This window comes from Camellia sinensis, chromosome 2 (assembly GCF_055761805.1).
Source record: "Camellia sinensis isolate YWXY chromosome 2, ASM5576180v1, whole genome shotgun sequence".
Lineage (NCBI taxonomy): Eukaryota > Viridiplantae > Streptophyta > Magnoliopsida > Ericales > Theaceae > Camellia > Camellia sinensis.
Window position 1 is genome coordinate 44,913,986 of NC_138962.1, and position 17,944 is coordinate 44,931,929.

At 34.5% G+C, this 17,944-nt stretch overlaps 2 protein-coding genes across 2 annotated transcripts; both read right to left on the reverse strand.

Annotated features, from left to right (window-relative positions):
* Nucleotides 1-444: 444 nt before the first annotated feature.
* On the reverse strand, nucleotides 445-1,248 carry LOC114323419 (lectin 6-like). Its single transcript, XM_028271018.2, has one exon. It carries the CDS (start codon nucleotides 1,246-1,248, stop codon nucleotides 445-447), a length of 804 nt encoding a protein of 267 aa, XP_028126819.2.
* Nucleotides 1,249-15,691: 14,443 nt separating this feature from the next.
* On the reverse strand, nucleotides 15,692-16,866 carry LOC114323420 (uncharacterized). Its single transcript, XM_082908778.1, has 2 exons — nucleotides 16,063-16,866; nucleotides 15,692-16,021 (listed from the first exon to the last, which is right to left on the reverse strand). The coding sequence occupies exons 1-2, from the start codon at nucleotides 16,864-16,866 to the stop codon at nucleotides 15,692-15,694; spliced, it is 1,134 nt and encodes a 377-aa protein (XP_082764904.1).
* Nucleotides 16,867-17,944: the final 1,078 nt, after the last annotated feature.

Sequence of the window (17,944 nt, forward strand, 5' to 3'; positions counted from 1 at the left end):
ATCTAAAGGTTTCAATTAAGTTAAGAAAAAAAAATAGAAATTATAATTTGTGAAAATCACCTTCATTTTGGCCTAATAAGTTGAAAAAGTCCAATAAATTAGAAATTATAATAAATTGAAGAAGCCAAATATCATTAGTCAATTTTTCTAAGCAATTCAATTTAACGAACTGAATACGAGTTGAACTTGAATGACTTTATTTGTTTAATCCAAAATCTCATGCAAAATATTGAAAGAATCATACTATAAAATGCATGCATAGCATATTATTCCAAATAAAAATGTATATCCATCCGAAGGATAACAATTATTAATCCAAATAAAAATGTAACACAGCTATCACCTAGTTACATATGAACTACCAAATTGGTAGCTAGCAAATATCTTATTCAAAATCCAAGAATACCTAAGCTGGCAGAGCAGTAAGATTTCCTTCTTTTCGCATTAAATTGGAAAACCTGAATTAAATCGCCATGATTTAACAATATTTTTTTCGAAAAAAGCACCAGTAGAAGCTGAGAAGCCGAAAGTAACCCATTCCGGTAAGTAATCCCTCAGATCAACTTTGAAATGAAGGCCATGTTGGATTGTATAATTATTCATAGAATCAGTGAAAACAACACTCAACATTTTCGACTTAGAGACATATTCGATCCAAGCTTCATTTTCCATCCCATAAGTTACATTATTGGTCCATGTTGCGGTATCATTAGACTTAATAGAGTTGATATTGATACCAACATGAGTGGCAGGAGTGATGTTTTGTGGGTCCCAGGTATTCTGAAAGGTATCAAACTCTACGGCGACAAATGGGCTGGTGGGTTCCAAAGTCTGGGGGTGGATTGGAAGCCCAATGGCACCGCCGGCGGTGGTGCTGGAACCGGAAGGAGCAAGGAAGAATGCAAGCCCATCTCCGAAACTTGAACTTCCATTCGAATCAATCACAAAGGAGAAATAGGTGGTGAAGTCGGTCAAGTTGCCGGAAACTTTGTCCCATAGGTGAAGTTGTTCAACGTAGGTGGCTTTGCCGGCTCTTTGCTGCAAGTTGGTATCGTTCTCAGCCGCCGCGAGGTTGATGCCTTGAGAGGAGATGTAAGCGTCTCCGTCGGTGGTTATGTCGACATTGCGATTTTTGGGATCGATTTTGTCCAGGGTGAAGTTTAGTGCAGTTGCACAAGGAGTTGCGAGAAGAATGTAAAATGTGATAATTGAGAGACAAGAAAGTTGAATGTGTGATTGGAAAGCCATTGTTGTGATGAGGAAAATTTATGGGATTGGAAGTATTTAGATAATTGGCGTATAAATATGTGGATCATTGTTCCAAATCTTGTGATTTTGTGGATTAGTCTTTGTGCACATGTTTAATTTAGTTGATGAATTTTCTTTGCCGTTTGTGTTATTTTATCACAAAGAACTAGTAAACATTGGTTGGGATGTTTAATATGTTTTTATTTTCAAATTATGATGTGTTTTTTAGTCTTTGTGCACATATTTAATTTAGTCGATGATTTTTCTTTGCCGTTTGTTGTTATTTTGTCACGAGGAACTAGTAAGCATTGGCTGGGAAGTTTAATATTTTTTATTTTCAAATCATGATGTGTTTTTTTTTATTTCATCATTTTTATCTTTTTATTTTTCTTTCTTTTCCGCCCCTTGTAGTTTGACATCGTCATGTGTGTTGAAGTTTACAATGTCAATCTAAAGTCAAAGGGCAAATTATATTAATGGTTTTTATAATTTGAGATTTGTGTCATTTTGGTTTTTGACTTTTTAATTGTGACATATTTAACTTTAAATTTTAAATATTGTTCTAAATAAAGATAATTAAAGATACTATTATTTAATTTCAAGGACAAAGTCATCAATTTGATAAAATATAAATTAATTTAATAAAAATAAATGTCAAAAAAATATTTTTGAATTTTTTAAAATTATTTTTACACACTAAATATAAAATTATGTAAAATTGATAAATTTTTCACACATTTATTTATTTTACCAAATCAATTTTTATTATGTGTTTGGATGATGATTATGTAATGGATGGTTGTCTTTATTTTCATTAAATTAGTTTTTATTTTTTCAAAACTCAAATATGGCGACAACTTTGATATCATTATTAAACCAATCTATTAAATTAAAAAATTTAAAATTAAAAGCATTTCATATATTAAATATATTAATTACATATTAAAAGCTTAACAACCATACATTACATGATCATTATACAAACACATAATAAAAATTAATTTGATAAAATAAATAAATAAATAAATAAATAAATAAATAAATACGTAAAAGTTTTATCAATTTTGTATAATTTTATCTTTAGTAGGTAGATATAATTTTTAAAAAATCAAAAATATTTTTTTGAGATTTATTTTTGTCAAATTAGTTTATATTTTATCAAATTGATGACTTTGCCCATGAAATTGAGCAATGATATCTTCAATTGTTCTTATTTGGAACAAAATTCAAAATTTAGGATTAAATGTGTCACAATTAAAAAGTTAGGAATCAAAATGATACGAGTCCCAAACTATAAAGACTGTTAGTGTAATTCGCCCAAAGTTAAAGATAAAAACAAAAATCTTTTAATAACAATCTCAAGCTTAGAGCATCCACAATGAATGTGTTAAAAATGTGTGTTAAAGTATATGCTATATGACAAAAAGTGACAAAATTGGAACAAAAAAATGTGTGTAAAGAGTTTGTTAATTTAGTGAATGAATAGTGAGTGAATAGTAATACAATAGATGTGTTAAGGTGTATGTTAAGAATATATATATATATATAATGAATAAAATATAAAATAATTGAAAAGTGCAATGGCCCCCACATCACTACATTGTCAGTGCGTCTCACTTTCTGTCAGTGCGTCTTGCTTGGTAATAAAAGTCGGCAGGCCATAAAATCATTCGACCGGCCAAAAAAACTCTACAAATTTTTTTTTTTTTACTTGAAGGTCCGGGCATCCGGTCGGACAACCCCACAACACTTCTCACATCCCCTCTTTCTCTCTCTCGCTAGTTAAAATGCTAGCCACAGTTAACACACAAGTTAACAGTTGACCTTAGCATTTGACCCTAACACATCATTTAGCAACTCCATTGTATAAACAAAATGGAGCTTGGCTGGCCAAAAATTTAACATCTGACACTAGTGGAGGGTTAACAGTTCCACCGTGGATGCTCTTAGGCATTTATATATTTTTTTGCTACCCTTCTTTTGCACGATTTTGCTGCAGGTTGCATGAAATGACTGAACAATGCATTCAAAAGATAAAATAATGGGAAATTACACTTTGCACCCATATACTTTACCCTAAATCTCACTTGGGTCCCTATATATGAAATCATGACAGTTAACCCCTTGCATTTTTGATCAAATCTCACTTTGATCATTACACATGAAATTGTAACAGTCAATCCCCTGTACTTTTGGTAAAATCTTACTTTGGTCCCTATACAAGTATCAATGTCCTATTTTTGATACTTATTAATTTGTCAGGACCCTACTTATTGCCAATTCCGCAAACAAGCTTGGGTTAATCGAGTTGCAATTTTTCCTTTGTTTTTGGTTTTCCCGCTTGAGCGGGGTTTCCACCTTCTTAGTATTTTGGCTCGTCTGCAAAAATACTGTGAGATGTGCTTTTACGCTCGAGCGCAAGTTTCTACGCTCGAGCGTAGACCCTGGTTTGGAACACGCGTATTAGTGTCACCACTCAAACGGCCATTCCTGCACTCGAGCGGTGATTGCGATTCCAACTGTTATAAAGTTGCAATTTGCTCCAAATCTAGGGCATGACTTCCGGATCTTCTTTGAGGGGTTCTAGGGTTTTCTTCTGGGGGTTATTTTGCTAGTTTTTTTTTTTTTTTTTTTTTTTAATATGTTTGATTGAGCATTAAAACTCACATGGTTTGACAAGCACACATTAAAGAGTTTGATTGTTTGAGCGTTCTACTTCAAGAGTGTTCTTCTTCAGTGGAATCTGGAGATTCAAGCGTAGAGTATTTGAAGGAGTTCGAAGCTGTACGCAGTCATTGATTCGACATGAATGTTGTGGATTCAACATCAATTTGATCAATTCCAAGACGAAGATTGCGGTGAAAAAGATACAAATTGTTGAAGACAAATTGACAGAGTTTGGGTAATTTGTTTGGTAAATTTGTATTCATTCTTTCTTTCATAGTGGATTGATTAGTGGCGTTTAGCCCGTGGTTTTTTAATCACAATTGGAGGTGCATCAATTGTGATTTTTCTACGTAAAAATCTATTGTATTGATTTATTGATTTTGAAGCAACAATTTAAATCACTTTTGTATGTGCTAGATGATTTAGATTGTCTGTTTTAATTGTTTGGGTGTTGTTGCAATAATCTTGATCTGAATCACGAATTACTTAGGTTTTTTACAATTGTTTAAATCTTTAACAGAATCTAGTCATTTGATAATAATGTGACTACAACATGAGGGTAAGAAAAGAAAATCATCTTTATTTTCCAACAATACACACTTTATCCCAAAATTTACATCAAAATATGACTGTATTAGGTTACAACAAAACGCAAATTGTGAACAATTAAGAAGATGAACTAGGGTTTTGCATAAATTGGAATCATGAAACTCTATTTTTCACGGTAACACAGTCTTCTATCTATTCATCTTTCTTTCTCTTTGATTTATTTGTCGCGTTTTTTTTTTTAAATTTCATAATCTCTACTTTCTTACTTTTTCATCTCATTTTTTACCATACGAATGTATATATGTATATAGTATTATATATCTCTCATGTGCTTATCATGTAGGACAAAGTGTATTGGTGGGAAACATAGATGATTTTTTCTCTTTTACCCTCATTTCGTAATCAAATTTTTGTTACATGACTAGATTTTGTTAAAAGTTTAAAAATAAAATAACAACAGAGGGACATTGATACTTGTGTAGCGACCAAAATGGGATTTGAGTAAAAGTGCAAGGGGTTGACTGTCACGATTTCATGTGTAGGGACCAAAGTGAGATTTGACCAAAAGTGCAGGGGGTTGACTGTCATGATTTCATGTGTAGGGGCCAAAGTGAAATTTGGTGTAAAGTGCAGGGGTGCACAGTGCAATTTACCCTAAAATAATTCATGTTTATGGCACAAGAAGTTGAATTAAATTTTATTAAATACAGGACATTTTCCTTGCTTTAAATGGGTCTTCGTAAGTGGGTAGTGAGATTGATTTTTCGGGATTAGTCGAGGTGCGCCTAAGCTGGCTTGGGCACCTAGTTATCAATTTTTTTTAATTAAAATAATTAACAATATTTTTTTGCTATCCTTTATTATTTTTTTAATTTTTAAATTCAAACAATGTATGCCATATATAGACTAACGAGAAAAAAGAAAAAAGAATGAAATTGGTCCATATAATTTATATTTTGACAACTTTTTCAAGCTTTGCAGCATTGCATAAAATTGATTTCACAATATAAATGTTGGAACAAATCTTCTGTGTAAATAAAATAACTTGAAATAATTCAAACAAAATAAATAAATAACATGCTGAATTTAATTATCGAACCGAATTAAAAATAAAGACCAAGTCGAGTGTGTGACACTCTGTCCTTAAGACAGATTCGCCCCGCTACGGTACTTACGGTTGAATGGCGTCTATCTCCCAGGATACAATGATCTTCACAAATTGTAGTAGTACTCCAAACAATTTGTTCGGCGAACCAAACCTGTGTTCTAACTCTCAAATATTTTTCCTAAAATAATATGAAGAATAAAGGACGTAAGAAAGCAAAATGAAGGCAAGGAAAATGAATTTTCGGAATCAATCAAAATTGGAATGGGGCTGCCTTTATATAGGCTTTGTTGGCACCTATTCAATTTGAATAGAAAAGGTATGAAGAAGGGACATAACCCTTCCTTTAAAATAAAGAGACGCCATGAAAGGTTTGCACCCTTTCATTCAAATGGAGGTTTGACCCTGCCTTTAAAACAAAAAGACACCATGAAAGGTTACACCCTTTCATTCAAAATGGAGTCTATTTCAATTCACAACTACCTCTTTATAAATTTTCCAACAATCCCCCACATGAATGAAATTGACAGAGAGAAAATGCAACAACATGATGTAAATACAGAGAGTACAGAAATTGGAAATATTCTGCAAAGGATAGTTAGCTTTTGGCTTTGAACCTTCTCTTGTGAGACACTATCGGATTTACTAGCTAACCAGTGAACATGATGTCTTGAACTGTTCAGCTGTTTGTGTAAACCAAGACAATAGAACTCACACAGTATATCTCCAGACACAGTTTAGTTCTCACTATTGTGTTCATTTTGACCCTGAACAACTGGTCTTTCATGAGTGCTCTAGAGAATTGTAACCCTACACAAATCTCATAGAACCGGCCCAGTTCACACTCACATAGGTGATTCTTATGAAGAGTTTCCTGCCATACTCCACTAGGTTTACCTAGATATAAGAATCATTAAAATTTTACTTAACCTAAAACGCTGCAGACATCACTATTTCATCAAAGAAATGGGTAGGAGTTAGACTCCCCAGTGATCCTTCTGAGTCATTCACAACTCGGTTATCCCTTTGAACCTAGATCTTGGGATCTCCAGTCAACTAGGTTGGGTTGCCGTTGTGGTAACTCTTATTTAATAGGCTTAAGTCCCATTCCCCTCGATGAATTCTCAACTAGCTCTCTTGCTAACCCTTTGGTTAGTGGATCCGTTATGTTGTCTTTAGACTTGACATATTCTATGGAAATAATTCCATTAGAGAGTAGTTGTCTCACGGTGTTATGTCGACGACGAATGTGTCGTGACTTACCGTTATATATATGACTCTGTGCTCTACCTATAGCTGATTGACTATCACAATGTATGCATATAGCAGGCACCGGTTTTGGTCATATTGGAATATCTTCAAGGAAGTGGCGAAGCCATTCTACCTCTTCCCCTGCTTTGTCTAAGGCTATGAATTCAGATTCCATAATAAACCTAGCAATACAAGTCTGTTTGGAAGATTTCCAAGATACAGCCGCCCCACCAAGAGTAAAGACATACCCACTGGTGGACTTCGAGTCTCTAGTATCCGATATCCAATTTGCATCACAGTATCCTTCAAGTACTGCTGGATATCTAGTATAATGAAGCCCAATGTTACGAGTAAATCGGAGATATCTTAGAACCCTTATAATTGCTTTCCAGTGTTCTACTCCTGGATTACTTGTATATCTACTTAATTTACTTACTGCATAAGCTATATCTGGGTGAGTGCAGTTCATCAAGTACATTAAGTGTCCAATAATTTGGGCATACTCTAATTGAGAAATACTTTCCTGTACATTCTTAAAAAGATACAATTTACATCTACAGGAGTTCTAGCAAGATGATCATCATCTTTGCTGAATTTGTCAAGTATTTTCTCAATGTAATGAGATTGTGACAACGCATATCCTTCTGATGTTTTGGTAATTTTCATACCAAGAATTACATCAGCAATGCCCATATCTTTCATGTGAAAATGTTTATTCAACATTTTCTTAGTAGTTTTAATTATGTCATTATTACTACCAATGATGAGCATATCATCTACATAAAGACATACAATGACATAACCTTTATTTGTGTTTTTAATATAAACACATTTGTCACACTCATTAATTGTAAATCCATTTGACATCATTGCCTTGTCAAATTTCTCATGCCATTGCTTTGGCGCTTGTTTTAAACCATATAATGATTTAACCAATTTACATACTTTCTTTTCTTTCCCTGGAACAGAAAACCCTTCTGGTTGTTCCATGTAAATTTCTTCATTTAACTCACCATTTAAGAAAGCGGTTTTCACATCCATTTGATGAATTTCTAGATTGTATAGAGATGCAATGGCAATTAGCATTCTAATGGATGTTATTCTAGTAACCGGTGAGTATGTGTCAAAGTAATCAAGATCTTCTTTTTGTCTAAAACCATTGACCACAAGTCTTGCCTTATATTTGTCAATTGATCCATCCGTTTTCAATTTTCTTTTGAAAATCCACTTGTACCCAAGAGGTTTACAACCTGGTGGCAAGTCCACTAATTCCCAAGTGTGATTTTGCAAGATGGATTCAACTTCACTGTTGACAGTTTCTTTCCATAAAGGAGCTTCAGGACTAGACATAGCCTCTTTAAAAGTTAAAGGCTCATTTTCTAACAAATATGTTAGGAAATCTGGACCAAAAGATTTTGAGGTTCTAGCACGTTTACTACGCCTAGGTTCCTCTTCCTCATTTTGGTCTAACTCTTGCTCTTATTCTTGATCATGTTCTTGATCTTGACTAGTAATAGCATCATGAGATCTTTTATTATTACTAGTCTCTTGTCCAGTCTTATTTGGAAATACATGTTCAAAGAATGATGCATTCCTTGACTCAATAATAGTATTTACATGCATTTCAGAATGTTCTGATTTATGAATTAAAAACCGATATGCACTACTATTCTTGGCATAACCAATGAAAATGCAATCAATGGTCTTAGGACCTATTTTAGTCTTTTTAGGACTAGGAATAGTCACTTTAGCCAAACACCCCCACACTTTTAAGTATTTGTAAGATGGGACTCTTCCATGCCACAATTCATAAGGTGTTTGATTCACTTTCTTTCGGGATACTTTATTTAAAATATAATTTGCAGAAAGTATTGCTACCCCCACAAGTTCTGAGGTAATTCAGAACTTATTAACATGGCATTCATCATTTCTTTTAAAGTCCTATTTTTCTTTTCAGCAATTCCATTTTGCTGAGGTGAGTAAGGAGCGGTGGTTTGATGAATTATTCCATGTTCTTTACAAAATTCACCAAAAGGTGATTCATATTCACCACCTCTATCACTTCTAAGTTTCTTGATTTTCTTACCAAGTTGATTTTCAATTTCATTCTTATATTAAATGAAAGTTTCTAAAGATTCATCTTTGGTTCGAATTAAATAAACATAACTATATCTAGTACAGTCATCTATAAAAGTGATAAAATACTTTTTCCCACCTCTAGTTTGAATTGATTTAAAATCACAAATGTCACTATGAATTAATTCAAGTGGTTCCGTACTTCTTTCAATTGAATGAAAATGAGTTTTAGATAATTTCGCCTTAACGCAAATTTCACATTTATGATTTGAATCAAAGTTAAATTTAGGTAAACATTCCATATTAATTAATCTACGCAAAGATCCATAATTAACATGTCATAGTCTACAATGCCATAAATTTGAAGACTCAAGCAAGCAAGAAGAAGATGTATTATTATTAATAACTGAGGGTACAACAGTCATTACATTCATCTTGAAAAGGCCATTAGACATGTAACCTTTTCCTACATACATCCCGTTTTTGGTAAGTACAAACTTGTCACTTTCAAAAACTAGCCTAAACCCATTCTTACTCAACAAAGATCCGGAAACTAAATTCTTGCGAATGTCCGGTACATGCAACACATTGTTGAGAGTGAGTTCCTTTCCTGATGTCATCTTTAATACAATCTTTCCTTGTCTTTCAACTTTGGAAGTTGAGGAGTTACCCATAAAAAGTTGTTCACCATTGTCCACTGTAGAATAAGATGTGAACATCTTTTTGTCGGCACAGATATAGCGAGTAGCACTAGTGTCCACCCACCATTCTTTAGGATTTCCGACAAGATATGCCTCGGAAACAACTGCAGAAAGATTTATGACATCTACACCACTGGAAATTTTATCCATTTCAGTCATTTTGGCTTTAGAAACCTTCTTACTTGATCTTCCTTTGCCTTTACGTTGGTAATGGCAATCTTTGGCCCGGTGTCCCTCTTTGTTACAAATGTTACACATGCCGTTAAACTTGTACTTCTTAGTTTCTTCTGCTTTAGATAGCTTTCTCTTCTGCCATCTTCTAAAAACTGTTCCTAAGAACTTCTCTGGTTTTCTACCATGATTCACTGGCACAGTCCCAACATAAGGAGAGGTTGGCGTAAAAATAAAATCATAATTAGAATTTTATACTACACAGAAAATTTAATCCAAAGAACACAGAATTTTAAATTCTGTAAAAATAAAAGAAACAAGAATTGTAACTTTTATTTCCAATTAATTTGAAAATAAATTAAAATTTTATTTAAACAAATTAACCAAAACTACAGAAATAAATTCTGTTAAAATAAAAGAAACAAACAAAATGTAACTTTTATTTTCAATTAATTTGGAAATAAAATAAAATAAAATTTTATTTAACCAAATTAATTCCACACAGAAAACTAATCCAAATTCACAGAATGAAATTCTGTAAAAATAAAAGAAACAAGAATGTAACTTTTATTTTCCAATTAATTTGAAAATAAAATAAAATTTTATTTAAACAAATTAATTCCACATAGAAAATTAAATTCTGTAAAATAAAAGAAATAAGAATATATATTTTATTTTTCAATTAATTTGGAAATAAAATAAAATTTTATTCAACCAAATTAATTCCACACAGGAAATTAAATTCTGTAAAATAAAAGAAATAAGAATATAACTTTTATTTTTCAATTAATTTGGAAATAAAATAAAATTTTATTCAACCAAATTAATTCCACACAAGAAATTAAATTCTGTAAAATAAAAGAAATAAGAATATAACTTTTATTTTCCAATTAATTTGGAAATAAAATAAAATTTTATTTAACCAAATTAATTTGACACGGAAACTTAAATCTCTTGTAACACTCCAATAATTAAAATACTGTAACAGAATTTTAATTAATGAAAACTTAGAAAATAATTTCTAAAAACCAAAATTAATTTTCTGACAAAATTCCACAAAAATATATTCTGAATTGTTAATGACACCAATATCGTACTACTAGTTGTCAAAGAAAATAGACAGTATATTACTACTATCTGTCAAATAGCATATAATCACTATTTATTTTTCCAACCAGAATATTATTTTGTAAATCCACAGAAAATAATTTTCTTTTTATAAACGAAGAATGAAAAAGGAAACAAATGAAAAATTCTGTAAACAGAATAATTTGAATTTGTCTTAAGATTGTTGGAACAATCTTCTGTGTAAATAAAATAACTTGAAATAATTCAAACAAAATAAATAAATAACATACCGAATTTAATTATCGAACCAAATTAAAAATAAAGACCAAGTCGAGTGTGTGACACTCTGTCCTTAAGACAGATTCGCCCCGTTACGGTACTTACGGTTGAATGGCGTCTATCTCCCAGGATACAATGATCTTCACAAATTGTAGTAGTACTCCAAACAATTTGTTCAGCGAACCAAACCTGTGTTCTAACTCTCAAATATTTTTCCTAAAATAATATGAAGAATAAAGGATGCAAGAGAGCAAAATGAAGGCAAGGAAAATGAATTTTCAGAATCAATCAAAATTGGAATGGGGCTGCCTTTATATAGGCTTTGTTGGCACCTATTCAATTTGAATAGAAAAGGTATAAAGAAGGGACATAACCCTTCTTTTAAAACAAAGAGACGCCATGAAATGTTTGCACCATTTCATTCAAATGGAGGTTTGACCCTGCCTTTAAAATAAAAAGACACCATGAAAGGTTACACCCTCTCATTCAAAATGGAGTCTATTTCAATTCACAACTACCTCTTTATAATTTTTCCAACAATAAATGCCTAGGCACCTATAAAATTTAAAAATATATAAATGCCTAAGCTTGAGATTGTTGTTATAAGATTATTCTTTTATTCGTTTTTGATGAAATATCATTTTGCTTTTGAAAACATCACTTAAAAATTAAGAGGGAACCATATGCAGGTGAAAAAAAAAAAAAAAACAACACATGAGGCATGCAAATGACACTTGCACTCTCATTGCCTCTAATTTGCACACCACCACAGGCACACTTGTACCTTCATATGTTGGTAATTTTTTTCCCTTCTCCCACCTGCGTGTAACTCTCCCGAAAAATCAATTCAACTCCTCTTTTTTTTTTATTTTTTTTATTTTTTAATAATATCAATTTTTATACCTAAACAATTTGCTTTTGGAAATTTTATCCAAAAATGTTATGAATTCACCCTTATCAACCCATAGTTTACCTTGAATATGTTTGTGTAGCGGAGATTAAATTGGTGAAGTATGGGGTCCATGTTTTTCTGGATAAATTCTAGGTTCATAAGTTTGGGTTTGTAGTGTTATTGAATCTTACCCGATTGTTGTTTCGGAAGTGATGATGAGCTTTGAGAGTTTTGTGTAGCCTGAAAACGATATTCCAGAATTTCATTTTAATTCAACTAAACATTGGAATAAAATAAAAAGAAATCATCATTTCATTTCATATAAATTAATCTGGCCGTTTTTGTTTGATTTGGAAAAAAATAAAAAAATGATTGACATATAATATATCCGACAAATTATAAACATAATCATGACCATTGATAATTTGGTTGTCTTGACAAACAAAGTCGTAGGAGATTAACTATGCACCCTCACAATGTGTACCATATGTATATTATAATAGTTTCTAGTGTTGATACCGTTTTGTCTCATAATCAAATCACTTTCAATCTAATATTAACCAATATCACAATAAAGTATAATCAAATCATAATTACTACAATAAATTATAGCCAAAGATCACAAGAAGTTATAACTGAAACATATGGTACATTTTTTTTATAGTGTATTATTAAATTTTTTGCATGTGAAGAAGTTTATGGGAAGATGAGGAAGGGTTACAATTTAGAAGAGACTTTAAACTAAAAATTTGCGAAACAGAGTTGTGCTATTAGTAGACCATTACCACCACGTGCTATTAAAAGGAAATCTTGTCTAAAAATGTTATGAATCCATCTTTATCAACCTATAATTTATCCTAATATATTTTGTGCGGTAGAGATTAAATTGATGAAATGTGGGTTCATAAGTAATAAATTTGAACCACTTATTTATTTTATTTTATTTCTAGATATATCTTTTTTTTTGAAACAACCAAAAGAAGAATTTTATTGTTAAAGAACAAGCAAAGACAAAGAGAGAGCCCCCCCAGATGGTACGGCACTAGCTGAAGGGAAAACAGATACAGATGAACAAGAAAAACCGAGCTGCAATTCCAAACAGAGAATATGCAGAACAAGAATAAGCAAAAAACCAGAAGTTAGAAGAAAGGTGCATAAGGTCAAATGGGAGGAGCTGACTAAAAGCTTGGAGCAAGGGGGTTTGGGGCTGAGAAGAGTGAGGGTGGTAAATTCTTGTTTACTAATCAAATGGTGGTAGAGATTTGGGTATGAAAAGGAAGCCTTGTGGAGAAGAGTTATTTGCAGTAAGTACAAAGTGGACTTCAGGGATTGGATTCCTTCCACTTCTACCACCAGTAGAATGTCTAGTGTATGGAAAGGTATAGTTACCATTGCAGAGTTTAGCAACACCCTCTTGGAGTATTACATGAATAACTTTCAGCTTAAGATTGGGGATGGGAATAATGTTAGATTCTGGGTGGACAAATGGTGGAATAGGACAAGTCTTAGAGAGGAATTTCCGGGTCTGTATGGGTTGGTGGTGAATAAAGAAGAGTCACTTAGATCAATGCATGACCAAAAGGTTGCTGAAGGTAATTGGGTGTGTCAGTTCAGAAGAAGGTTGTATGAGTGAGAGGTTAGTGAGGTTTTCAGACTTAGAAACTTCCTGGCAGCAGCACCTTGTCCTGTTCTAGATCAATCAGATTGCCCAGTGTGGAATGCAACATCCTCTGGGGTATTCTCTTGTTTGCTCTGCTTATACTGGTTTGCTGGCTTCAGCAGGCCCTTTGTTATGGTCTACTAAATTAGTGTGGATCCCTTACTTGCCACCAAAAGTTCAATTCTTTACTTGGTTAGCTTGGCGAAATAGAGTTAAGACTGCAGTTTACTTACAAAGAATTGGTGCCCTTAACAACTCTGCTTCATCTCTGTGTGTCTTCTGCACTGGTGACTTCGAAACTGTGAATCATGTGTTTTTCCTGCCCATTTGCTTGGAAGGTGTGGTATGCAATGCTGTTGTGGTGGGATGTTGTTGGGGCTCTACCTGAATCTGTTGATGGAGTTTTATTATGATGGGAAGGACAACGTATTAGGAGTCAAGAGAGGAAGATTTGGAGAGGAGTGCCTCTGGTTGTGCTTTGGTCTATCTGGCAACACAGGAATGCTATAGTGTTTAATGCATCTGCTCCAAACTTGGAGGAGCTGTGTGAAGTGATTAAGGTGAGAATTGCATTATGGCTGAAACCAAGGTTCTCTAAGCACCATTTTTCAGTGCAGGATTTTCTGGTTAATCTTAGGCAAGTGAGATGCTGCATTAGAGGGAGGAGTCTGTAAATTTCTCTTGTTTGTCTGGTGATTTCCCTTGGAGTTTGCTTTTATCCCTCTTTTCTGGTCTCCAAAATTCTAGCTACCCCATCCGGCATTTTGAACAAGGACATATAATACACGGGCAAAGATACAAGAGTAGATTTAATTAGAGTGAGTCTACCAGCATGAGATAGAGTTTTCCTTTTCCAACTAGCTAATCTGCTTCTCACTTTCTCCACCACTGGTTTCCAAGAAGCTTTACAACTGGGATTAGCCCCTAAGGGCAGCCCTAAATACTGCACAGACAACTTCTTGGTCTTACAGTTTAAAATATCAGCAAATCTGCCCAATAAACCATCAGCAACACCCACTTTACAAACCTGACTTTTATGGTAATTAATTCTCAACCCAGACATAACCTCAAAGCACCTTAATATCCTCTTAAGGTTACTAACCTCCTCCTCTTCAGCTTCACACAACAATAAGGAGTCATCAACAGATTGCAAATGAGACAACACCACATCCCCAACCCCTATTTTCACCCCTTTAATAATACCTAGCTGGAATGCCCTATTTAATAGCACATTCAAACCCTCGGCCACCAAGTTAAACAAGAGAGGAGACAATGGATCTCCTTGTCTAAGACCCCTTCTGCGGAAAAAACTCATTAGTTGGAGAACCATTGACCAGGACAGAAACACGAGCTGTGGTAACACACTCCATAATCCAATCCATTCTGACCATCTTACACCAAACCCAAAATTCAGAAGCATTGAGTGCAGAAACCCCCAATTTATTGAGTCAAAAGCCTTTTCAAAGTCAAGTTTAATTATCACACCTTTTTTTTAGACTTCTTCCACCCATCCACCACTTCATTTGCAATAAGTACACCATCAAGAATATTTCTCCCCCCGAAAAAAGCTGATTGGGTATCACTGATAACACTAGGAAGCACAGTTTTTAGCCTTGTAGACAAAACCTTGGATAAAATTTTATACACTGAACCAACCAGGCTAATGGGCCTATATTCAGATAATCCCACAGGGTTCTCCTTTTTAGGAACCAAGGTGATAAAAGAGTTATTCAACCCCTTCACCAATCTACCATTTCTATGGAAATCTTTCATAAAATTAATCACATCCCCTTTCATCACCTTCCAGAATTTTTGAAAACAAAGCATGTTGAAGCCATCAGGCCCAGGAGCCTTATTACCATCACAATTCTTCACAGCTGCCTTAATCTCTTCCTCAGAAAACTCTGCTTCAAGCATTTCAACCTGAGGACTCATGTGGACTGATTTGAATAAGCCACCTAACTTAGGCCTAACCACCCACTCCTCTGTAAAATGTTTCCTAAAATGCTCAAATACTTCCCTCCTCACATATAAGGATCCTCTACCACTGAATCCCCTACTGTAATGGATGTTAGCACATTTCTACTTTGACGGCTCCTGGTCATCACATGGAAGAATCTGGTATTCCTATCCCCCTTCAATGTCCAACTCAACCTTGAGTTTTGTAGCCACATCCATTCAACCATCCTATTCAACCTCCAAACCTCCTTTCTAACTACCCTTCTTCTAATTATCTCAGCTTGAGTAAGGTCCCTGGTTTCAGCTTGAAGATCAAGATTATGCTCCTCCTCCTCTGCAGCTTTCAATTTAAATGACACATTACCATAAACCTCCTTATTCCATATTCTGAGGATCTGCTTCAAGGCTTTCAATTTTTGGAGTAATATATAGCCACCCAACCATGAACCACAGTCTCCTTCCAAGATTTATCTACAAGAGGAGCACAAAAAGGGTGCAAACACCATGCATTTACAAACCTAAATGGCTTAGGACCCCAGTCCCTATCATCCTCCATCACTAACAGAGGACAATGATCAGAAATGAGCCTAGGCAGGCCCCACAATTTAAACTTGAACACCTCCAACCAATTTGGATCCACCAAAACCCTGTCAATTCTACTCCATCTTTGACCATCTGCTGAGTTACACCAGGTGAACTTTCTACCCAATAATGGTAAATCGTTCACTTCACACTTATCAATGAACTCATTCAAATCTGACATCCCACTATCCTTCCTATTACAGCCTTTCCTTTCACTCACAAATCTGGTCTGATTAAAATCCCCACATAAACACCATGGTTTAGGAAAATCATTCTTTAGCTTAGACAAACCCTCCCAAAATTTCCTTCTATCTCCCACTTCATTAGGTGCATACAAATTTACAATCACACAATCAAAAGAATTAAACAACAAACCAGAAAGCAGAATAAATCTCCTATTGCTACAACAATCTACTAAATGGAAAACCTGAGGATCCCAAATACAAAGAAGCCCACCAGCAGATCCTTCTGAACCCACTGCCATAAAGTCCATTGAATCCCTTCCCCAAATTGCTCTGACTTCTTGATCAGTGATATCGGCCTTCTTAGTTTCTTGAAACAAAGCAATATCTATACTTCTCTCCTTAAGCAGCTTCTTGATCTTACTTTTTTTTACACTCCTACCAACACCTCTAATATTCCATACTAATATCTTCATCAAGAAACAAACAACACACCTTATAACCCCTTCATGGTTGCATTCTATGCAGCTGGCCCATTCACTCCTCCAATTCTTTCCTTATCTTTCCTCTCGAGCTCCACAATTTGGTTAATAACTTCAGCTTCTTTCCCATTATACTGCAGACCCAACAATGCTCCCATATGTACTGTTGCTTGAGCCTCACTAAGGATCCTTCTACCTGTAGCATTCCCACTGTCAATGGAGGCTGATATTGAAGCTTCCGCAACTGAGTCCCTAAATACTGACTGCTTCGATACTTGCTTGCTGGATGATGCTCCCTTAGAGCCATACCTACTCACAAGATCAAAAAAACCTTTTTTCTGAGATTGAATCTTACCTTTCCCTTTTCGGTTCCAATTATTATTGTCTTTCTTCCTCATACTTACTGTCTTGTTCAGTCCCTTGTTCAACAGGGCTGATGAGCCCCTTATTTGGCTAAAACTTGGCCCGTCTACCTCAGCCCACACGTTTGTTTGGAGAACCTGATCAGTAGGTCCACTCGTTAAGAGTGGCAATCCCCCCAGCCCAGTAGTCCCCATATTACAGCCCAAAACCACTTCCAGATTTAGCTCGGGCTTAAGCAGGCTAGACTCACTTAAGCTCCTCATATACCCAAGCGTGTACACCTGATCATAACACTACTGACATTTGTCTACAAAGCTGGATTTTGAAATACCCACATTTTTCCTTACTTGGCATGCTTCTACCACGGGCTCCTTCGCCAATACACCATCTGACTCTGCTACTACCGTCCCACTAAACCCACCTACCTCTTTGTCTACTGCCAAGATGTTCATCCATCCAGATTTTCTAAAGGGAGCCCCCGATTTTCCTTTTCTTTTCCAGAATCTACCTTGGGTACCAGCAGTGTTGGCCATCTCCTTCTCTGATCTTGGCCTACTAGTTTCCTTCCATTGGGTCTTAATATTATTGGCCCAAGCAGCTACATTAGGTTGGGCCACTTCTCCTTCATCTTCACTGCTGCTAAACTCATCATCAGAATCACCAACTTCCTCAACTGGGTTGTCATTCTCAGTAAAAGCTGCCTTTCTAA